The sequence below is a fragment of the Nerophis ophidion genome, linkage group LG11 (assembly GCF_033978795.1).
Source record: "Nerophis ophidion isolate RoL-2023_Sa linkage group LG11, RoL_Noph_v1.0, whole genome shotgun sequence".
NCBI classification, from domain to species: domain Eukaryota; kingdom Metazoa; phylum Chordata; class Actinopteri; order Syngnathiformes; family Syngnathidae; genus Nerophis; species Nerophis ophidion.
This window is the reverse complement of record NC_084621.1, coordinates 15,753,360-15,777,932: the sequence shown is the minus strand read 5'-3', so window position 1 is coordinate 15,777,932 and position 24,573 is coordinate 15,753,360. Positions and strand designations below refer to the sequence as shown.

Here is a 24,573-nt window from a genome sequence, read left to right as displayed (position 1 = left end):
AACAAGGAGAGAAAGGATGCTGATGAAGAGTCGACGGTGAACAAGGAGAGAAGGGATGTTGATGAAGGGTCGACCGTGAACAAGGAGAGAAGGGACGCTGATGAAGAGTCGATGGTGAACAAGGAGAGAAAGGATGTTGATGAAGGGTCGACCGCGAACAAGGAGAGAAGGGAGGCTGATGAAGAGTCGACGGTGAACAAGGAGAGAAAGGATGCTGATGAAGAGTCGACGGTGAACAAGGAGAGAAGGGATGTTGATGAAGGGTCGACCGTGAACAAGGAGAGAAGGGACGCTGATGAAGAGTCGATGGTGAACAAGGAGAGAAAGGATGCTGATGAAGAGTCGACGGCGAACAAGGAGAGAAGGGATGTTGATGAAGGGTCGACCGCGAACAAGGAGAGAAGGGACGCTGATGAAGAGTCGACGGTGAACAAGGAGAGAAAGGATGCTGATGAAGAGTCAACGGCGAACAAGGAGAGAAGGGATGCTGGCGAAGTCGATGGCGAACAAGGAGAGAAGGGTATCTGACGAAGAGTTGACGGTGAACAAGGAGAGAGGGGATACTGATGAAGGGTTGACGGCAAACAAGGAGAGAAGGGATGCCGATGAACGGCGAACAAGGAGAGGAGGGATGCCGATGAAGAGTCGACGGCGAACAAGGAGAAAACGGATGCTGATGAAGAGTCGACGGTGAACAAGGAGTGATGGGATGCTGACGAAGAGTCGACGGCGAACAAGGAGATAAGGGATGCTAATGAAGAGCTGACGGTGAACAAAGAGTGAAGGGATGCTGATGTAGAGTCGACGGCGAACAAGGAGAGAAGGGATGCCGATGCAGAGTCGACGGTGAACAAGGAGAGAAGGGATACTGATGAAGAGTTGACGGCAAACAAGGAGAGAAGGGATGCTGATGAAGAGTCAACGGCGAACAAGAAGAGAAGAGATGCTGATCAACGGTCGATGGCGAACAAGTATAGAAGGGATGCCGATGAAGAGTCAACGCCGAACAAGGATAGAGGAGATGCCGATGAAGAGTCGATGGCGAACAAGGAGAGGAGGGATGCCGAGGAAGAGTCGACGGTGAACAGGGAGGGAAGGGATGCTGATGAAGAGTCGACGGCAAACAAGGAGAGATGGTGTGCTGATGAAGAGTCGACGGCGAACAAGAAGATAAGGGATGCTGACAAAGAGCTGGAGGCGAACAAAGAATGAAGGGATGCTGATGCAGAGTCGACGGCGAACATGGAGAGAAGGGATGCCGATGAAGAGTCAACGGCGAACAAGAAGAAAAGGGATGCTAACGAAGAGCTGGCAGCGAACAAAGAATGAAGGGATGCTGATGCAGAGCTGGCGGCGAACAAAGAGTGAAGGGATGCTGATGCAGAGTCGATGGCGAACAAGGAGAGATGGGGTGCTGATGAAGAGTCGATGGCGAACAAGAAGATAAGGGATGCTGATGAAGAGCTGGCGGCGAACAAAGAATGAAGGGATGCTGATGCAGAGCTGGCGGCGAACAAAGAATGAAGGGATGCTGATGCAAAGTCAACGGCGAACAAGGAGAGAAGGGATGCTGATGAAGAGTCAACGGCGAACAAGGAGAGAATGGATGCTGATGAAGAGTCAACGGTGAACAAGGAGAGAAGGGATGCTGATGAAGAGTTGTCGGCGAACAAGGAGAGAATGGGTGGGGGAGAAAAAGGTGAAAAAGGTACGTACATTTCTGGTCTTTCCAGGTGACGGTGGGCTCGGGCCGACCCACTGCCAGGCAGAAGAGGTTGACGTTCTCGCCCTCGTTTACCGACACGTCCGTGGAGATGTTGATGATCCTGGCCGGCACTGACAAAGAACATCACAACAAGGTCTCAGTTAGAAAGTCCAATGTGTTGCTTGTTTGTGTTTCAGCTGAAGAACTCTTATCTTTTTCTCACTCCCTCTCAGGCAAAATTGGGCCTTCATGCTTACATACTCAATCAATCAATTAATCAAAGTTGACTTATAAAGCCCTAAATCCCAAGTGTCTCAAAGGGCTGCACAAACCCCAATGAAATCCCGGGATCAGATCCCACATCAGGGAAAGGAACAACTTAACCCGATTTGATGACAATGAGAAACCTTGGAAGGGACCACAGATGTTGGGACCCCCCTGGGCGACCGGTGCAATGGACGTCGAGTGGCTCGAGTTAATAGTGTGAGAGTCCAGTCCATAGTGGATCTAACATAATAGTGTGAGAGTCCAGTCCATAGTGGATCTAACATAATAGTGTGAGTCCAGTCCATAGTGGATCTAACATAATAGTGTGAGAGTCCAGTCCATAGTGGATCTAATATAATAGTGTGAGAGTCCAGTCCATAGTGGATCTAACATAAAAGTGTGAGAGTCCAGTCCATTGTGGATCTAACATAATAGTGTAAGAGTCCAGTCCATAGTGGATCTAACATAATAGTGTGAAAGTTCAGTCCATAGTGGATCTAAGATAATAGTGTGAGAGTCCAGTCCATAGTGGATCTAACATAATAGTGTGAGAGTTAGTCTATAGTGGATCTAACATAATTGTGACAGTCAAGTCCGTAGTGGATCTAACATAATAGTGAGAGTCCAGTCCATAGTGGATCTAACATAATAGTGTGACAGTCCAGTCCATAGTGGATCTAACATAATAATGAGAGTCCAGTCTATAGAGGATCTAACATAATAGTGAGAGTCCAGTCCATAGTGGATCTAACATAATAGTGTGAGAGTCCAGTCCATAGTGGATCTAACATAATAGTGTGAGAGTCCAGTCCATAGTGGATCTAATATAATAGTGTGAGAGTCCAGTCCATAGTGGATCTAACATAATAGTGTGAGAGTCCAGTCCATTGTGGATCTAACATAATAGTGTAAGAGTCCAGTCCATGGTGGATCTAACATAATAGTGTGAAAGTTCAGTCCATAGTGGATCTAACATAATAGTGTGAGAGTCCAGTCCATAGTGGATCTAACATAATAGTGTGAGAGTCCAGTCCATAGTGGATCTAACATAATAGTGTGAGAGTCCAGTCCATAGTGGATCTAACATAATAGTGTGAGAGTCCAGTCCATAGTGGATCTAATATAATAGTGTGAGAGTCCAGTCCATAGTGGATCTAATATAATAGTGTGAGAGTCCAGTCCATAGTGGATCTAACATAAAACTGTGAGAGTCCAGTCCATTGTGGATCTAACATAATAGTGTAAGAGTCCAGTCCATAGTGGATCTAACATAATAGTGTGAAAGTTCAGTCCATAGTGGATCTAAGATAATAGTGTGAGAGTCCAGTCCATAGTGGATCTAACATAATAGTGTGAGAGTTAGTCTATAGTGGATCTAACATAATTGTGAGAGTCAAGTCCATAGTGGATCTAACATAATAGTGAGAGTCCAGTCCATAGTGGATCTAACATAATAGTGTGACAGTCCAGTCCATAGTGGATCTAACATAATAATGAGAGTCCAGTCTATAGAGGATCTAACATAATAGTGAGAGTCCAGTCCATAGTGGATCTAACATAATAGTGAGAGTCCAGTCCATAGTGGATCTAACCTAATAGTGTGACAGTCCAGTCCATAGTGGATCTAACATAATAATGAGAGTCCAGTCTATAGAGGATCTAACATAATAGTGAGAGTCCAGTCCATAGTGGATCTAAAATAATAGTGTGAGAGTCCAGTCCATAGTGGATCTAACATAATAGTGTGAGAGTCCAGTCCATTGTGGATTCAACATAATAGTGTGAGAGTCCAGTCCATAGTGGATCTAACATAATAGTGTGAAAGTCCAGTCCATAGTGGATCTAACACAATAGTGTGAGAGTCCAGTCCATAGTGGACCTACCATAATAGTGAGAGAGTCCAGTCCATAGTGGATCTAACATAGTAGTGAGAGTCCAGTCCATAGTGGATCTAACATAATAGTGTGAGAGTCCAGTCCATTGTGGATCTAACATAATAGTGTGAGAGTCCAGTCCATAGTGGATCTAACATAATAGTGTGAAAGTCCAGTCCATAGTGGATCTAACACAATAGTGTGAGAGTCCAGTCCATAGTGGATCTACCATAATAGTGAGAGAGTCCAGTCCATAGTGGATCTAACATAATAGTGTGAGAGTCCAGTCCATAGTGGATCTAACATAATAGTGTGACAGTCCAGTTCATAGTGGATCTAACATAGTAGTGAGAGTCCAGTCCATAGTGGATCTAACATAATAGTGTGAGAGTCCAGTCCATTGTGGATCTAACATACTAGTGTGAGAGTCCAGTCCATAGTGGATCTAACATAATAGTGTGAAAGTCCAGTCCATAGTGGATCTAACACAATAGTGTGAGAGTCCAGTCCATAGTGGATCTACCATAATAGTGAGAGAGTCCAGTCCATAGTGGATCTAACATAATAGTGTGAGAGTCCAGTCCATAGTGGATCTAACATAATAGTGAGAGTCCAGTCCATAGTGGATCTAAAACAATAGTGTGAGAGTCCAGTCCATAGTGGATCTAACATAATAGTGTGAGAGTCCAGTCCATAGTGGATCTAACATAATAGTGAGAGAGTCCAGTCCATTGTGCATCTAACATAATAGTGTGAGAGTCCAGTCCATAGTGGATCGAACATAATAGTGTGAGAGTCCAGTTCATAGTGGATTTAACATAACAGTGAGAGTCCAGTCCATAGTGGATCTAACATCATAGTGTGAGAGTCCAGTCCTTGGTGGATCTAACATAATAGTGAGTGTCCAGTCCATGGTGGATCTCACATAATAGGGTGAGAGTCCAGTCCATAGTGAATCTAACTTAATAGTGTGAGAGTCCACTCCTTGGTGGATCTAACGTAATAGTGTGAGAGTCCAGTTCATAGTGGATCCAACATAATAGTGTGAGAGTCCAGTCCATAGTGGATCTAACATAATAGTGTGAAAGTCCAGTCCATAGTGGATCTAACATAATAGTGTGAGAGTCCAGTCCATAGTGGATCTAACATAATAGTGTGAGAGTCCAGTCCATTGTGGATCTAACATAATAGTGTGAGAGTCCAGTCCATAGTGGATCTAACATAATAGTGTGAGAGTCCAGTCCATAGTGGATCTAACATAATAGTGTGAGAGTCCAGTCCATAGTGGATCAAACATAATAGTGAGAGCCCAGTCCATAGTGGATCTAACATAATAGTGAGAGTACAGTCCATAGTGAATCTAACTTAATAGTGTGAGAGTCCAGTCCATAGTGGATCTAACATAATAGTGTGAGAGCCCAGTCCATAGTGGATCTAACATTATAGTGTGAGAGTCCAGTCCATAGTGGATCTAACATAATAGTGAGAGGCCAGTCTATAGTGGATCTAACATAATAGTGAGAGTCCAGTCCATCGTGGATCTAACATAATAGTGTGAGAGTCCAGTCCATAGTGGATCTAACATAATAGTGTGAGAGTCCAGTCCATAGTGGATCTAACATAATAGTGTGAGAGTCCAGTCCATAGTGGATCAAACATAATAGTGAGAGTACAGTCCATAGTGAATCTAACTTAATAGTGTGAGAGTCCAGTCCATAGTGGATCTAACATAATAGTGTGAGAGCCCAGTCCATAGTGGATCTAACATTATAGTGTGAGAGTCCAGTCCATAGTGGATCTAACATAATAGTGAGAGGCCAGTCTATAGTGGATCTAACATAATAGTGAGAGTCCAGTCCATCGTGGATCCAACATAATAGTGTGAGAGTTACTCTATAGTGGATCTAACATAATTGTGAGAGTCCAGTCCATAGTGGATCTAGCATAATAGTGAAAGTCCAGTCTATAGTGGATCTAACATAATAGTGAGAGTCCAGTCCATAGTGGATCTAACATAATAGTGAGAGTCCAGTCCATAGTGGATCTCACATAATAGTGGGAGTCCAGTCCATAGTGGATCTAACATAACCGTGTGAGAGCCCAGTCTATAGTGGATCTAACATAATTGTGAGAGTCCAGTCCATAGTGGATCTAATATAATAACGAGAGTCCAGTCCATAGTGGATCTAATATGATAATGAGAGTCCAGTCCATAGAGGATCCAACATAATAGTGAGAGTCCAGTCCATAGTGGATCTCACATAATAGTGAGAGTCCAGTCTATAGTGGATCTAACATAATAGTGAGAGTCCAGTCTATAGTGGATCTAACATAATAGTGAGAGTCCAGTCCATAGTGGATCTAACATAATAGTGAGAGTCCAGTCCATAGTGGATCTAACATAATAGTGAGAGTCCAGTCCATAGTGGATCTCACATAATAGTGAGAGTCCAGTCCATAGTGGATCTAACATAATAGTGTGAGAGTCCAGTCCATAGTGGATCTAACATAATAGTGAGAGCCAAGTCCATAGTGAATCCAACATAATAGTGTGAGAGTCCAGTCCATAGTGGATCTAACATAATTGTGAGAGTCCAGTCCATAGTGGATCTAATATGATAATGAGAGTCCAGTCCATAGAGGATCTAACATAATAGTGAGAGTCTAGTCCGTAGTGGATCTAACATAAAAGTTATGTTATGTAGACCACAAGGAAGTATTTTACATTTAGAAAATAATCATAACATGATTCCCTTAATGCGCCTTATGGTCTGAAAAATACGGTAAATTAAATAATAATATTCTTACTTCATGAAAGTTTTTTTTTAACCACGCTCAAGCCTGGTACCAACGAGCCGCTTAAAACGAGGAACACATAAATGTCAATTATAGATAACTTTTAACATCAGGACGCTTAAGCTGGGCTTCTTCCTACTCCTCTTCAGACGAATTGAATTGTTGACACTTCCAAACAAATAAAAGCCATAAGTAATTTGGTTTTGAAGACACTGAAATGTTTTAGCAACACAGACCAGTAGGAGGCGCCCCGCAGCAAGAAGCTCACTACAATTGTAGACAGCTGCAAAAAAGCAGTAGGTGTTTTTTTCCCCCCTGTCCATTTTCAATCAAAGCTAAAGAGATCATTTGGCAATACTCTTGATCCGCCGACAAACATTGTTCAGCGCCACCGTCACCGAGTGCGTGGGCTTGTAGTTAAACTGATAACGAGATGGCCCTTGAATTTAAATTGCCCATTATCGTTGTTTTTAATGAGCTCGGCTGCCGGAGAGCGCCGACTTGCATGTACCCAGGATCCCATTCCTCTCCGGCTTTTTCTTATTTAGCAGACGCTGCATGCAAAGACTTGAGGACGCACCAGACTGAGACTACAATGGAAGCAGTTGGGGTTTGCGTACATGGGAGAGGGTCTGTGCCAAGCTTTGGACCCTGCGGGCCAGATTGTTTTGCTTGGCTGCAATTAGAAAAGTGCGTCAGTCAGCAGCTCGATGCCACCTGTCAGCTGCAAGACTGTTGTTTCCACCCCCAAAAACTAACATCCTGTTCTAACTTCTCAGGTTGCTAACTGCTGGTAGAACCTTACAGCACATCTGGCTGGCTTTTAGTACTTGATTAGCTCCTGTTTATGTCCACTGACTCATCAAGTCCCGATTCTTTTTATTTCCCATGTAATTTTTTACCGCTTTTGTTGACACTTTGATACCCAATATGTTGTCGGTCCAAGAAGCCCTTGGATTTCCAAAGACTGGCTCGTGCACAGACAGTCTTACTTGGGTAGTTCACGTTGAACAGAACATTCCTAAAAGTCTCGGTCTGAAGACTTAAGAGGAGGTGCAGCAGCTTGAAAGAAAGTAAAGAAAAACTTTCCGCCCCCCAAATCTAAGCATGGCAAGCAGCCCATTTTAATATTGATTGGACTTATCCTTTACTCTTCATTATCTTATTCTGCCGCATTTAATCAGGGGCCAACGGGCCAACGAACCCCAACATAACTTATATTGTTAGAAAGGTCTCGATTGTGTGACGCTTTGCTGGCATCGTGGTGTGGTTTTGTTCTCTCGATTGATGCAGTCGGATTGGACTCAGCGTGAAGACAAGAAATTAAGATTTATCATCACTAACAAAATACATTAGGAACAAAAACACTTGCATAAGGCACTAAGACAAAACAAACAGGAACAAAAAGTGCTAGCATGTGAGCTAGGGACAAGCAAACAGAGGAATAGCGTGGAAGCTAACGAATACAAAACGTCTTTACCACAAGCGGGGATAGCGACGCCACCTGTTGCATCGAATAGCAAACTAGACTGCGAGAGCGAGTAACGAAAAAGGCAGGCTTAAATACGGGAAGGCAATCACAAGGCAGGTGTGCGTAAAAAACAAAAGGCGGGTGACACAAATACGTAACTATGAAAACAGAACAAAACAGGAAGTGCCACCAGGAACTAAGGAAGACAAAATACTAACAAGTTACGATATAGAAACAGAACCAAACCAGAGCATGACATGATTCAAGTAGCGGATCATGACAGATTGTGCATTAAGCCCTACTTTATTTTTGGAACATGTAGTGTTACCATGGCGACACTCTTAAGGAGAAAAAACCCAAAATGCGCCCATTGTTTGGGCACATTTGGTCTGAATGATCAGGTACGCACCCTTACAGTAGTAGATTTTTTTCATGAAACAACAAAATGAGGCAACATTTTCTATTCTTACTGTACTTATTTCTCAACATATTTTTAGTTGACACTTTGATACCCAAGGCGGTGATAAAATATGTGGTCAGTCCAAGAAGCCCTTTGATTTCCAAAGACTGGCTCGTGCACAGACAGTTTTACTTGGGTAGTTCACTTTGAACAGAACATTCCTAAAAGTCTCGGTCTGAAGACTTAAGAGAAAAAACCGCCGGTCTGTAACAGAAATGAACTGCTGGCAGATTTCTCTCAGGTCAGTATTGTCCAGTTTTCCCTGATGGACATGACACACAGCAAGATTGTTCAGTCTTACTTGTGTCATGGTGGTTCTAAGCCATGTTTTAAGTCTCTTTAAAAATGATAGTCTAGTGAGATTTTATTGTATTTACACCACAAAGTTTTGTTAATTTGTATTTTCAAACCGTTGCTCACTTCTACACAAATACATGAAACTAAAAAATTATTTAAAAAATAAAACGGAAAGGTGAAATCTGATTGGCTGTTAACCGTGGTTTAAATATTCTAAAGCCTTATCACAGCGTAGGCTATCACTCCGCCTCAGGCGCGCATGACTGGTATGAATGGAAGTTGTTGTCATGTATCCATGACAACGGACTGTTGCAGTCCGTAGTAAAAGACAGCTGATGTTTTTACGATGTTAAAAAACGGACTAAAGTAGTTGAATTCACATGTTCAAGGTTAAAGTTCACCTCCGGGGAGGGTTAACAATGGTAGAGGGGACCGAGCATTGACTTTCACCTGACAAAAAGCGGAGGAAAAGACGAGATGCAGTGCTAATTTGGAGCTAACGTCTGGATAGGTTGGACTATTTTTTCCACAGTGAGGCTATTTTATTGGATAATATGTATTTCTGGTTGAATAAAACTACATTAAATTGATTGAGTATTCCTATTTCATATTGCCTTTATTGGTAACAGTTTTATAAAAGCAATATATCACTCCAGTCCATGGTATATGCTCATTATAGCACTCTAAGGGGCGTGACTGGAGTGATATTTTGTTGAATTATTCAATATTGTTGAGCCTCCATACACCCTTGAAGTAACTTACAGTTTGACTCCTAAAGAAGTCTCTTATATCCAGTTTTCTTTTCATCCTTCAAAACCTACAGCAGACGCGCGCGCCCGGTCGCTAGCAACTAGCATGTAGGCTAGCTTTTACAGGCATGAGTGACAGCGGGGACAGCCAATCACACGTAAGATAGCATGAAACTGGCAACCAATCAGGGAGCGATATTTAGGTTAGAGGCGGGACTTCTAGCAGAGACCGACATTTAACCCTTTCTGTGCCATAATCATTGACTAAAAATTACGGGCAGCGCTTGTATTGATAGTGACTACACAGTAGCGGCTGGATATTGGGTAGGGACGTGTCCCTAGCGTCCCTACCCAATTCTACGCCCTTGGATGAAATATGTTGTCGGTCCAAGAAGCCCTTGGATTTCCAAAGACTAGCTCGTGGACAGACGGTTTTACTTGGGTAGTTCACGTTGAACAGAACATTCCTAAAAGTCTCGGTCTGAAGACTTAAGGGGAGGTGCAGCAGCTTGAAAGAAAGTAAAGAAAACCTTTCCCCCGCCCAAATCTAAGCTTGGCAAGCAGACCATTTTAATATTGATTGGACTTATCCTCTACTCATCATGATCTTATTCTGTGTATCTGCTGGGGACATCTCTGCGCTGCTGATCCGCCTCCGCTTGGGATGGTTTCCTGCTGGCTCCGCTGTGAACGGGACTCTCGCTGCTGTGTTGGATCCGCTTTGGACTGGACTCTCGCGACTGTGTTGGATCCATTATGGATTGAACTTTCACTGTATCATGTTAGACCCGCTCGACATCCATTGCTTTCCTCCTCTCCAAGGTTCTCATAGTCATCATTGTCACCGACGTCCCACTGGGTCATTATTGTCACCGATGTCCCACTGGGTGTGAGTTTTCCTTGCCCTTATGTGGGCCTACCGAGGATGTCGTAGTGGTTTGTGCAGCCCTTTGAGACACTAGTTTGTGCAGCCCTTTGAGACACTAGTGATTTAGGGCTATATAAGTAAACATTGATTGATTGATTGATTGATTGATTCTGCCGCATTTAATCAGGGACCAACCGGCCAATGAATCCCAACATATCTTATATTGTTGGAAAGGTCTCGATTGTGTGACGCTTTGCTGGCATCGTGGTGTGGTTTTGTTCTCTCGATTGATGCAGTCGGATTGGACACAGCGTGAAGGCAAGAAATTAAGATTTATCATCACTGACAAAATAGACTAGGAACAAAAACACTTGCACAAGGCACTAAGACGAAACAAACAGAACTGGCATGGGAGCTAGAGGGAACAAAAAGCGCTAGCATGTGAGCTAGGGACAAGCAAACAGAGGAATAGCGTGGAAGCTAACAAAAACAAAACGTCTTTACCACAAGCGGGGATAGCGACGTCACCTGTTGTATCGAATAGCAAACTAGACTGCGAGAGCGAGTAACGAAAAAGGCAGCCTTAAATACGGGAACGTAATCACAAGGCAGGTGTGCGTAAAAAAACAAAAGGCGGGTGACACAAATACGTAACTACGAAAACAGAACAAAACAGGAAGTGCCACCAGGAACTAAGGAAGACAAAATACTAACAAGTTACGATATAGAAACAGAACCAAACCAGAACATGACATGATTCAAGTAGCGAATCATGACAGATTGTGCATTAAGCCCTACTTTATTTTTGGAACATGTAGTGTTACCATGGCGACACTCTTAAGGAGAAAAAACCCAAAATGGGCCCATTGTCTAGGCTCACTTGCCCCAATGGATCAGGTACGCACCCTTACAGTAGTAGATTTATTTTCAGGAAACAACAGAATGAGGCGACATTACTTCTTCTTACTTTACTTATTTCCCAACATATTTTTAACCTTTCCAAGGTCTAAATGTTTAGTACATTCAGGAAATGCTCTCTTGCTAAGTGTTAGCATGCTAACTATTAGTATTTTAACATTCAATCTATTTTACTCATATAATATGAAAATGTATACCAGACATGGCGTAGGAACAATATAGAACAGTTTTGCCACTTTTTGGTATTTCCTCTTATCTGGTTAAAAGCTAGCATGCTAATGTTAGCACGCTGACCATTTACAACTAGTCGGGTTGTGTTTTTTTGTCCTTTAAATATATTTTGTTGTTAGCTAGCCAACAGTAAATCTCTTTGAAATACATGTTTTTTTTTTAATATAATTGTTTTCATTTCAAAAGGGTATGTGAGGTCAAATAATTGTATTAAACTTTATGGGTTAGAGATCGCAACTGGACTGTTTGGTTTGTCTGAGAAGACGTTTCACCAAATGAGTAGTCTGTGATTGTGCGCTGCCGAACATGCTCATCTTTTCGTCTAACCAGTGATGTCATGACGTGACGACGCGGTGTCTTGCCTGTAAAAAAATATATGGCTAACTGGTATTTTTCAAACTGAGTATGGTACTGTTTTTGATTCATTAGTACCGCGATACTACACCAGGAAAAGTATACCCTGGCCACACCTGGTGTCAATCAGCCCGACCCTATTTAACCTGATGTGTTCCTCCACTCAGTGCTGGATTATTGCCGCTCTTGTTATGTCGATGTCGCTCTTGTCGTTGCTACCTGTCGTGTTTTGTCAATGCAGCATTGCGGTAAGCTTTATTTGATTGCAGTTTTTAGCTTACCGCCTTTTGTTCCCTGCTTCCAAGTTTGTTTTCATATTTCATGTACGACTTCTGTTTCCTGCTCGAGACCTGCTAGCTTCCACGCTACGCGTTTTTGTTCTTGCTAGCATCCATGCTAAGCTCCGTTTATTTTCTAGTTCCCGTGTTAGTTTTCTTTGTTTGTTATCCGCCCACGTGCGCGCTTTGTGTTAGTACCCTTTTGTCTGTTCTAGTTCTAATATTTTGATTAAATCATGTTTTCTTACTCCATGCCTGCCTCCTTCTCTGCATCTTGGGGTTCGTCAACAACTAACTCTAAACTCTACAACTCTTTTTTTTGTGATGTAGTGATTGGAGCACATACTTGATGGTCACAAAAAACATTCATGAAGTTTGTTTCTTTTATGAATTTATTATGGCTCTACTGAAAATGTGCTGGGTCAAAAGTATACATACAGCAATGTTAACATTTGCTTACATGTCCGTTGGCAAGTTTCACTGCAATAAGGCGCTTTTGGTAGCCATCCACAAGCTTCTGGTTCAATTTTTGACCACAAAATTGGTGCAGTTTAGCTAAATGTGTTGCTTTTCTGACATGGACTTGTTTCTTCAGCATTGTCTACACCAGGGGTCGGGAACCTTTTTGGCTGAGAGAGGTAAGAATCCAAATATTTTTAAAATGTATTTCCATAAGAGCCATATAATATTTTTTTCAACACTGAACACAACTAAAAGCGTGCATTTTTAAGTAAGACCAACATTTGTAGAGTATAACAGGTCTCCTATTTTTTGTAATAACATCGTTATTCTGAAGCTAACTGTGGAGGGGGCGTGGCATGCGGGCCTGCAGCGAAGCGGGGTGTGCCAGGACCATAGATTGCCCACCTGGGCCTTTTTATCCAATCACCTGTCGCTCTGTTATAAGCAGCAGCCAGGAAGAGAGACGGGGTTGGGGCTGGAGCCAGAGCGCGAGCGAGAAGGAAAGAGAAAGAGAAAATTGCTGGAGAGCAACTGAGAGTCTTATTTAAAAATAAAACAATATTTAAACCCTGAAACAGGCTCTCATGTCGGTGCTTGGTGGTCTGAAGAACCCCCAGGATAGCAAGCCCCACATTAACCAATAATAAATAAATAACTTCTTACCTTTATGCAACTTCTTCAACAGGTGCAGTAGAAAATGAATGGATGGATTAAAAATGAATGTTTGATATTTTGAACGTTATTTTTAACACTGTGATTACAAGTGGAATTATTCATTACTTATCGTGTTAAGCAATGTCAGCTCAGATTTATCCGAGAGCCAGATGCAGTCATCAAAAGAGCCATATCTGGCTCTCGAGCCATAGGTTCCCTACCCCTGGTCTACACCTTTAAGTCAGGACTTTTTGTGAAGGCCATTCTAAAACCTTCGTTCTCGCCCGATTTAGCCTTTACTTTACGACTTTTGAGGTGTACTTGGGGTCATTGTCCTGTTGGAACACCCAACTGTGCCCAAGACCCAACCTCCAGGCTGATGATTTTAGCTTGTCCTGAACAATTAGAGTTATCCTCCTTTTTCATTGTCCCATTTAAAGCACCAGTTCCATTGGCTGCAAAACAGGCCCAGAGCATAATACTACCACCATTATGCTTGACGGTAGGCATGGTGCTCCTGGGATTAAAGGCCAAACATATTTCTGGGTATTCTGGCCAAACAGCTCAATTTTTGTTTCATTTGACATCACATGGACAAAGATAAGACCTTCTGATGGAAAGTTCTATGGTCAGATGAAACAAAAATGTAGCGTTTTGGCCACAATACCCAGCAATATGTTTGGAGGAGACTAGGTGAGGCCTTTAATCCCAGGAACACCATCCCTACAGTCAAGCATGGTGGTGGTAGTATTATGCTCTGGGCCTGTTTTGCTGCCAATGGAACTGCTGCTTTACAGAGAGTAAATGGGACAATGAAAAAAGGAGGATTAGCTCCAAATTTTTGACAACTCATCTCAACAAAAATGGTGCAGTTCAGCTAAATTTGTTGGTTTCCTGATATGGACTTGTTTCTTCAGCATTGTCCTCACCTTTAAATCAGGACATTGAGAAAGCCATTCTAAAACCTTCATTCTCGCCTGATTTAGCCATTCCTTTTGTTGTGATCTGCTTCAATGATCACATTCTTATTTTGGTTTTTGAGTCCTTTTGTGTTTTCTGATTGTTTTGGACTCTTCCGGTTCTGAGTTTGTTTGTTCACTTCCTTATTTATCTTGTCTCCATGGTTTCTTATTTGTTCCACCTGCTACTCTTGGTTGACGTGCACCTGTGTTTTTGATTACTGCCCAGTATTTAAGCCTGCCTTTTCCGTTGTAGTTTGTGTTACACGTAATTTGTGTTCGCACAACTGTGACGTTCTTGAACCTCGACTCAGTAATCCCATGCCTTGGTTCCTCTAGCTCCTACACTAGTAGTTTTGGTTTGCCTTTTGTGCCTTGTGCAAGTTTTCTGTTATTTCCATAGCTCCCATGCTAGCGCTTTTGGTTTGTTTCTAGCTCCCATGCTAGTTCTTTTGGTTTTGCCTTTTCTGCTTAGCACCAGTTTTCTGTTCATAGTCTGTTTTATTCATTGAATAAATCTTACCTTCTTACCTACGCTGTGTCCGTGCCTGATCTGCATCTTGGGAGAGCGCCACCGGCATCACCATGCCACCCAGACGTAACACCTTTACCAGTTTTGACCTGTGTTTGGGGTCATTGACCTGTTGGAACACCCAATTGCGCCCAAGACCCAACCTCCGGGCTGATGGTTTTAGCTTGTCCTGAACAATTTGTTGCTAATCCTCCTTTTTCATTGTCCCATTTAAAGCAGCAGGTCCATTTGCAGCAAGTATGTGCTCCAATCACTCTATCACAAACAATTAAGAATTGTGGAAAGTATTGGAAAGTCAAGATAGCCATGACAATGTCATGTCTGTGTGATCATGTTTTGTTTTAGTCATGTTCGGTTTTGTTTTGCAGACTCTTTGTGCACTTTTGTCACCATAGCAACCCATGAGTTTCACGTGTTGAGTCTCGCACCTGTTTTCACTGATCCGGTCACTGCTATTTAAGCCGGTCTGTTTCTGTTGTTCGTCCTGGCAACATCACCATCTATCACCCTCGATACCTCTACTCCCTTCATGCCATGCCATGCCTGTTAATCATACTGTCCATAGTTTCCCTCCTGCCCATGCCACGTAAGTTTTTGGTTTATTTATGTCACAGTTATAGTTTAGTTTTTTTGTCCATAGTTCTGCCTTTGTGCTAGTTTTTGTTTTCATTAGTCACGTTTGTTCTCCGCCATTGTGCGCGCCTTTTGTTTGCCTTTCTTGTAGTTAAAGTGTTAAAATAAAAAATTTCTTTACCTTCACGCCATCTCCGGTCCAAGTTCACTTGCATCTCGGGAAAACAACCAACCCCATAGTCCACGTTTTGACAGGCATGATGTTCTTTACAAGTGTATGTAAACATTTGACCAGGACTGTATCATTACATATTTTGGCATGGTTTTAAAAAAAATGGTTCCTTGCCCTGTAAGCAACCGCCATGTTCTCAGTTCTTGCTGCTGATCAGTAATCACTTTGACATCTGGTGCGGCGGAGCAGTTGCAGTCAAGCTTCACGTCTTCTCCGTTTGACTCGCTAAATCAAGACAAACAACTCGACAGCTGGTGAAGAAATGCTCTCTTGGAAAAAGACGCAGCATCACTTTGTCACCTGCCACCTTTTCTTTAGCATTTTACACCAGGGAGCCCTAATGAAGCCACTCCTCATTCATACCACCGCACAATCCAGTCTCACGTGCCAACATCCTTGCCTGCCCATGATGCATTTAGGCGCCATTTAACGGGAAAAAGCCTCATTGAATCCCCCATAAAGCATTCTGATTGCTTCTGCCATGTCGGGCTTCAATCCCGGCCAATGAAAAAGCGCAATGAAGTCATTCGGCACGGTGAACCCCAAACCTTTTTTGCACCACGGACCGGTTTAATGAAGGCATCATTTTCAGGGACCGGCTTCCCTCTTGTGAAAAAGACAAGTCACTATAAGGCTTAATTAGTGGGAGCCCTGGACTTGTTTCTTTGCAATCAAATGCTGATGGAAATCAGTCTTTTTGATTTTTATTAAAAAGTTCTATTTTGGTTTCATCCGACCACATGACATTCTCCCATTCCTCTGCTGTATCATCCATGTATCCATTTTGGTATAAACTCAACTGGTCGTGTTTGGAGGAAGAAGAATACTGAGTTGCATCCAAAGAACACCACACCTACTGTGAAGCATGGGGGTGGAAATATCATGATTTTGGACTGTTTTTCTGCTAAAGGGACAGGACGATTGATCCGTGTTAAGGAAAGAATGAATGGGGCCATGTATCGTGAGATTTTGAGCCAAAACCTCCTTCCATCAGTGAGCTCTTTGAATGCTTGACCCAATTTCTTATGTTCCACCATAATTTACAAATAAATTCTTTGAAATTCCTATAATGTGAATTTTTTTTTCACATTCCGTCTCTCACAGTTGAAGTGTACCTATGATGAAAATTACAGACCTCTGGCGTCATTTTAAGTGGGAGAACTTGCACAATCGCTGGCTGACTAAATACTTTTTTGCCCCACTGTATATATATATATATATATTTATATTGTTGCGATCCGTGACTCGGATCTTCACATATCATTGCTTGTTTTCCCATCTTTGTTCTCATTCTCCATTTGATCCGTTTATTTCCCGTTTAGTCCATCACCATGGTTACTTATCAGTTTCAGCTGTTTCTCCCGGTTCCTGCGCACCTGTTCTCCGTTAATCGCCTTCCCTTTATAAGCCTTTCTCTTTTCATTCTTCTGCCTGGGACTCTAGTTTGTTTTCACACAACGCTACGTCTGCTTTGCACTTTTGCTCTCATGCAATTCCTGTGTTATTCTCGCGAGCTCTCACGCTGCGCAATTTTATTCATTCTTAGCTCTCATGCTACATGTTTTGTTTTCCCCTTTGTGTGCCTATGTGCCAGTTTAGTTCACTATTTGTTTATCCCAGCTTTCATGCTAGCGTCTTTTGTTTGCCTTTTCTTAGCTCCAGTATTTTGGTTTTCTAGCACCTTTTGTTATTCAAATAAATAGTTAAACCTTACCTTTGCTGTGTTCTATTTCGACGCATCCTCGAGGGAATCAAACCCGGCACTACGATGCCGAACAGACGTAACATATATATATACATGTATATATATATAAAATACTTGATTTGGGGAATTGGCTGTAAATATACTCTCCTCTTAACCCCGCCACCCGCCCTCCGCCCCGACCACGCCCCCAAACCACACCTCCGCCCCCAACCCCCCACCTCCCGAAATCGTAGGTCTCGAGGTTGGCAAGTATGATTTATTGTTCCTCTCCGGCCAGGTAGCAAATGATTCACGGACCGGTACCGGTCTAGCATCTGCGAAAGGAAGGGGCGGGGCAGATGCCGCATGCTGACCTTGCACAATGAGGTAGACGTGGGCGATGCGGAGCTTGTTGCTGGCCTGGAAAGTGCAGGTGTAGGGCCCCTCGTCGCTGGCTTGCACCTTGTGGATGTGGATGGAGAAGTCGCTGCTGTTGCTGTTCACCAGCGTCACGCGCTTGTCCAGCGACCACTTGTCCTTGCCCGTGAACAGGATGTTGGAGCGGTTCAGCCACGCCTTGTGGGTCACCTCCTCGTCGATGTGACACCTGCAAGGGAAATGCGTTTCATCGTGAAGTGAAATGAATTATATTTATATAGCGCTTTTCTCAAGTGACTCAAAGCACTTTACATAGTGACACCCAATATCTAAGTTACATTTAAACCAGTGTGGGTGGCACTGGGAGCAGGTGGGTGAAGCGTCTTGCCCAAGGACACAACAGCAGTAACTAGGATGGCACAAGCGGGAATCGAACCTGCAACCCTCAAGTCGCTGGCACGGCCACTCTACCAACCGAGCTATGCCGCCCCATCGTGAGGCGGCGCGGTCAAAAAAGGATTCGGCGAACCCTTGGAAGTCACCCAAGTGTTACGGGTCCACCTGAAAGGGTTTCACTCATAAGTCATGAATATTATTTTTTTATTGACAGTTTAGTTTGAAGGCCTACTGAAATTAGATGTTCTTATTTAAACGGGGATAGCAGGTCCATTCTATGTGTCATACTTGATCATTTCATATTTTTGCTGAAAGGATTTAGTAGAGAACATCGACGATAAAGTTGGCGACTTTTGGCCGCTGATAAAAAAGCCCTGCCTGTACCGGAAGTAGCAGACGATGTGCGCGTGACGTCACGGGTTGTGGAGCTCCTCACGTCTGAACATTGTTTACAATCATGGCCACCAGCAGCGAGAGCGATTCGGACCGAGAAAGCGACATTTTCCCCATTAATTTGAGCGAGGATGAACGATTTGTGGATGAGGAAAGTGAGAGTGAAGGACTAGAAAAAGAAAAAAAAAAGACAGGGCAGTGGGAGCGATTCCGATGTTATTAGACACATTTACTAGGATAATTCTGGAAAATCCCTTATCTGCTTATTGTGTTACTAGTGTTTTAGTGAGATTATATAGTCGTACCTGAAAGTCGGAAGGGTGTGAGGGAAGCCACGTTTCTCGACGAGGCAAAGCGAAGGCAGCCGGTCAGGCCGGGCTGAGCTTTTTCCCCCTTCATCCATAGTGGAAGCATCCCATGTTCGGGGGCAGCCGGTCGGAGGAGGCAAGATAGTCCGCAGCTGCCTCTTTGACAGGTGCACGAGGAACGACGCAAGCTCCGCTCATGTTTCCGGTAAGAGCCGACTTATTACCACAATTTTCTCAACGAAACTTGCCGGTTGACATGTGGTAGAGAACCATGTTCGCTTGAACGCTCTGCTCTGTTCCATATTAAAGCTTCACCTTCGGGAATGTAAACAAGGAAACACCGGCTGTGTTTGTGTTGCTAAAGGCGGCCGCAATACACCGCTTCCCACCTACATCTTTCTTCTTTGACGTCTCCATTATTGATTGAACAAATTGCAAAAGATTCAGCAACACAGATGTCCATATTACTGTGTAATTATGCGATTAAAGCTGACGACTTATTGATCGGGGCTGGAACAAAATGTCCTCTATAATCTGTGACGTCACGCGCATGCCTCATCATACCGTGACGTTTTCAACAGGATACTTTGTGCGAAATTTAAAATTGCAATTTAGTAAACTAAAAAGGCCGTATTGGCATGTGTTGCAATGTTAATATTTCATCATTGATATATAAACTATCAGACTGCGTGGTCGCTAGTAGTGGCTTTCAGTAGGACTTTAGAAAATATTCATTATTCATTTTCCAAAAGCAATAAAGTGGTCACCTTGTGTAAAAGGTAAATAAAAAGACAATACAACAAATCATTTTCAACTTATATTCAATTAAATAGACTGCAAAGAAAAGATATTTAATTTTCACACTTTTTGTTATTTCTTTACAAATATTAGCTCATTTGGAGTTTGATGCCTGCAACATGTTTCTAAAAAGCTGGCACAAGTGGCAAAAAAAGAGTGAGAAAGTTGAGGAATGCTCGTCAAAGACTTATTTGGAACATCCCACAGGTGTGCAGGCTAATTGGAAACAGGCGGGTGCCATGATTGGGCATAAAAGCAGCTTCCATGAAATCCTCACTCATTCACAAATAATAAACCTTTGGGAACTGAGGAGACACATTTTTGAAGGTTTTCAGGTGGAATTATTTCCAATTCTTGTTTTATGTACAGCTTAAGTTGTTCAACAGTCCAGGGTCTCCGTTGTGGTATTTTAGGCTTCATAATGCGCCACACATTCTCAATGGGAGACAGGTCTGGACTACAGGCAAGCCAGTCTACTACCCGCACTCTTTTACTATGAAGCCACGCTGTTGTAACAAGTGACTTGGCATTGTCTTGCTGAAATAAGCAGGGGCGTCCATGATAACGTTGGTTGGACGGCAACATATGTTGCTCCAAAACCTGTATGGACCTTTCAGCATTAATGGTGCCTTCACATATGTGTAAGTTACCCATGCCTTGGGCACTAATACACCCCCATACCATCACAGATGCTGGCTTTTGAACTTTGCGCCTAAAACAATCCGGATGGTTATTTTCCTCTTTGTTCTGGAGGACACCACGTCCACAGTTTCCAAATATAATTTGAAATGTGGACTCGTCAGACCACAGAACACTTTTCCACTTTGCATCAGTCCATCTTAGATGAGCTCGGGCGTTCCTGGGTGTTGGTGATAAATGGCTTTCGCTTTGCATAGTAGAGTTTTAACTTGCACTTACAGATGTAGCGACCAACTGTAGTTAATGACAGTGGTTTTATGAAGTGTTCCTGAGCCCATGTGGTGATATCCTTTACACACTGATGTCGCTTTTTGATGCAGTACCGCCTGAGGGATCAAAGGCCCGTAATATCATCGCTTACGTGCAGTGATTTCTCCAGATTCTCTGAACCTTTTGATGATTTTATGTACCGTAGATGGTAAAATCCCTAAATTAATTGCAATAGCTCGTTGAGAAATGTTGTTCTAAAACTGTTCAACAATTTGCTTACAAAGTGGTGACCCTCGCCCCATCCTTGTTTGTGAATTACTTAGCATTTCATGGAAGCTGCTTTTATACCCAATCATGGCACCCACCTGTTCCCAATTAGACCTGCACACCTGTGGGATGTTCAAAATAAGTGTTTGATGAGAATGTCTCAACTTTATCAGTATTTATTGCCACCTTTCCCAACTTCTTTGTCACATGTTGCTGGCATCAAATTTTAAATTTAATGATTATTTGCAAAAAAACATTTTTATGAGTTTGAACATCAAATATGTTGTCTTTGTAGCATATTCAACGGAATATTTGTTGAAAAGGATTTGCAAATCATTGTATTCTGTTTATATTTACATCTAACACAATTTCGCAACTCATATGGAAACGGGGTTTGTAAATGGCTGCAGTGGACTCCTGTATGGATCCTTCTTCTACTTAGATCTTTCTTCCTGAATGTGTTCTCTCACCTTTTCCTTCCTGACTTTATTTTCTGCCCACCTGCATCTCCTCTGTGTGATCCATTTTTGATTGTTTGTGATCCATATTTCCATATTTATTATTGTTTTGTCCATCAAAATTAATCTATTAATTATTGTTTTCCACACCAAAAATCATCTATTTATTATTGTTTTCTACACCAAAATGCATCTATTTATTATTGCTTTCTCCACCAAAATTAATATATTTATTATTGTTTTGTACACCAAAATGTAATCTATTTATTATTGTTTTCTACACAAAAATGTATACATTTATTATTGTTTTCTACACCAAAATCAATCTATTTATTATGGTTTTCCACACCAAAATTGATCTATTTATTATTGTTTTCTACACCAAAAATTATCTATTTGTTATTGGTTTTGTAGACCAAATGCATCTATTTATTATTGCTTTCGCCACCAAAATTAATCTATTTTTTGTTGTTTTCTACACCAAAATTAATCTATTTATTATTGTTTTTTTACATCAAAACTCATCTATTTATTATTGTTTTATGAATTTATTTATTATTGCTTTCTCCACCAAAATTAATCTATTTATTTTTGTTTTGTCTACCAAAATCCATCTATTTATTATTGTTTTCTACACAAAAATAAATTTATTTGTTATTGTTTTCTACACCAAAAAATCTAGTTTTTTTTTGTTTTCTACACCAAAATGCATCTATTTATTATTGCTTTCTCCACCAAAATGTATGTATTTACTATCGTTTTCTACACCAAAATGCATCTATTTATTATTGCTTTCTCCACCAAAATTAATCTATTTATTATTGTTTTCTACACCAAAATGCATCTATTTATTATTGCTTTCTCCACCAAAATTAATCTATTTTTTATTGTTTTCTACACCAAAATCAATCTATTTATTATTGTTTTTTACACCAAAACTCATCTATTTATTATTGTTCTATGCATCTATTTATTATTGCTTTCTCCACCAAAATTAATCTATTTATTATTGTTTTCTCTATCAAAATCCATCTATTTATTATTGTTTTCTCCAACAAAATGAATCTATTTATTATTGTTTTCTCTATCAAAATCCATTTATTTAATATTGTTTTCCACACCAAAAAACATCTATCTATTATTGTTTTCTACACCAAAATGCACCTATTTATTATTGCTTTCTCCAACAAAATTAATGTATTTATGATTGTTTTCCACACCAAAATGCATCTATTTATTATTGCTTTCTCCACCGAAATTAATACATTTATTATTGTTTTTTACACCAAAATGCATCCATTTATTATTGCTTTCTCCATCAAAATTAATATATTTATTATTGTTTTCTACACCAAAATCAATCTATTTATTAATGTTTTCTACACCAACACTAATCTATTTATTATTGTTTTATGCATCTATTTATTATTGCTTTGTCCACCAAAATTAATCTATTTATTATTGTTTTCTACACCAAAATCAATCTATTTATTATTGTTTTCTACACCAAAATCAACCATTTTAATAATATTTTCTACGCCAAAATTCATTTATTTATTATTGTTTTTTGCATCTATGTATTATTGTTTTCTCCACCAAAATTGATCTATTTATTATTGTTTTCTTCACCAAAATTGATCTATTTATTATTGTTTTCTTCACCAAAATTGATCTATTTATTATTGCTTTCTCCACCAAAATTCATCTATTTATTATTGTTATCTACACCAAAATCCACCACCACCACAATGGTGTGTTGTTACTCCACGCTCCCCCTGGGGTGCAAAATAAGATCCTCTTAAAAAGTGTGAAATAAGAAAAAAGGCTTCCATGAACAATACATGACTCACATTAGCCTCTCTGCCTCCGCTTCTGTCGAATCAAACTTTTGCAATCCATCTGCGGGCTAAAAGCAACATTGCGTGCAGCATCTGCATAATGGCGGGAGCAAAATGGCTGCAATTACATCACCTGTGGTTATGTTGAGCATCATCATGTCGTCCCACCTGTGTCCCGGCAAAGAATGATAGCAGCCATCTATTTCAACCAATCTGCTTTCATTTTGCAGATGTGTTCTTCTTGGTCCAACATTTACAAACCACGTTTTCATATGAGTTGGGAAATTGTGTTAGATATGATGGTATGGGGGTGTATTAGTGCACAAGGCATGGGTAACTTACACATCTGTGAAGGCACCATTAATGCTGAAAGGTCCATACAGGTTTTGGAGCAACATATGTTGTCATCCAAGCAACGTTATCATGGACGCCCCTGCTTATTTCAGCAAGACAATGCCAAGCCACGTGTTACAGCAGTGTGGCTTCGTAGTAAAAGAGTGCGGGTACTTTCCTGGCCCGCTTGCAGTCCAGACCTGTCTCCCATCGAAAATGTGTGGCGCATTATGAAGCATAAAATTGAACGACTGAAGTTCTACATAAAGCAAGAATGGGAAAGAATTCCACTTTCAAAGCTTCAACAATTAGTTTCCTCAGTTCCCAAACGTTTATTGAGTGTTGTTAAAAGAAAAAGTGATGTAACACAGTGGTGAACATGCCCTTTCCCAACTACTTTTGCATGTGTTGCAGCCATGAAATTTTAAGTTTATGTTTTCTTTGTAGCATATTCAACTGAATATGGGTTGAAAAGGATTTGCAAATCATTGTATTCCATACCTGGAGATAGGTTGATTGGCAACACTAAATTGGCCCTAGTGTGTGAATGCGAGTGTGAATGTTGTCTGTCTATCTGTGTTGGCCCTGCGATGAGGTGGCGACTTGTCCAGGGTGTACCCCGCCTTCTGCCCGATTGTAGCTGAGATAGGCGCCAGCGCCCCCCGCGACCCCGAAAGGGAATAAGCGGTAGTAAATGAATGGATGGATGGATGTGTTCCATTTATATTTACATCTAACACAATTTCCCAACTCATATGGAAATGGGGTTTGTACATATATATACACACACACACACACACACACACACACACATATATATATATTGTGTTGTATATATATATATATATATACACACATTATATATATATATATATATACACACACACATATATATATATACACACATACAGTATATATGTACATATACATGTATATATACATACATATATATATATATATATATATGTATATATATATACATATATATATATATATATACATATGTATATATATATACATATATATATATATATATATATATATGAATCAGACATACTTTATTAAATCTCCGAGGGGAAATTAAAATACATACATACATACACATACATACATATATGTATATATATATAT

At 41.1% G+C, this 24,573-nt stretch overlaps 1 protein-coding gene across 1 annotated transcript in view; it reads right to left on the bottom strand.

Annotated features, from left to right (window-relative positions):
* iglon5 (IgLON family member 5) overlaps positions 1-24,573 on the bottom strand; it is a 282,032-nt gene that overhangs the window by 27,967 nt on the left and 229,492 nt on the right. Inside the window, exons 3-4 of the mRNA XM_061915153.1 lie at positions 17,739-17,971; positions 1,717-1,836 (exon numbers count right to left, since the gene is read on the bottom strand). Of these exons, the coding sequence (XP_061771137.1) occupies positions 1,717-1,836; positions 17,739-17,971 (353 nt within the window). The remainder of the gene's footprint in view (positions 1-1,716; positions 1,837-17,738; positions 17,972-24,573) is intronic.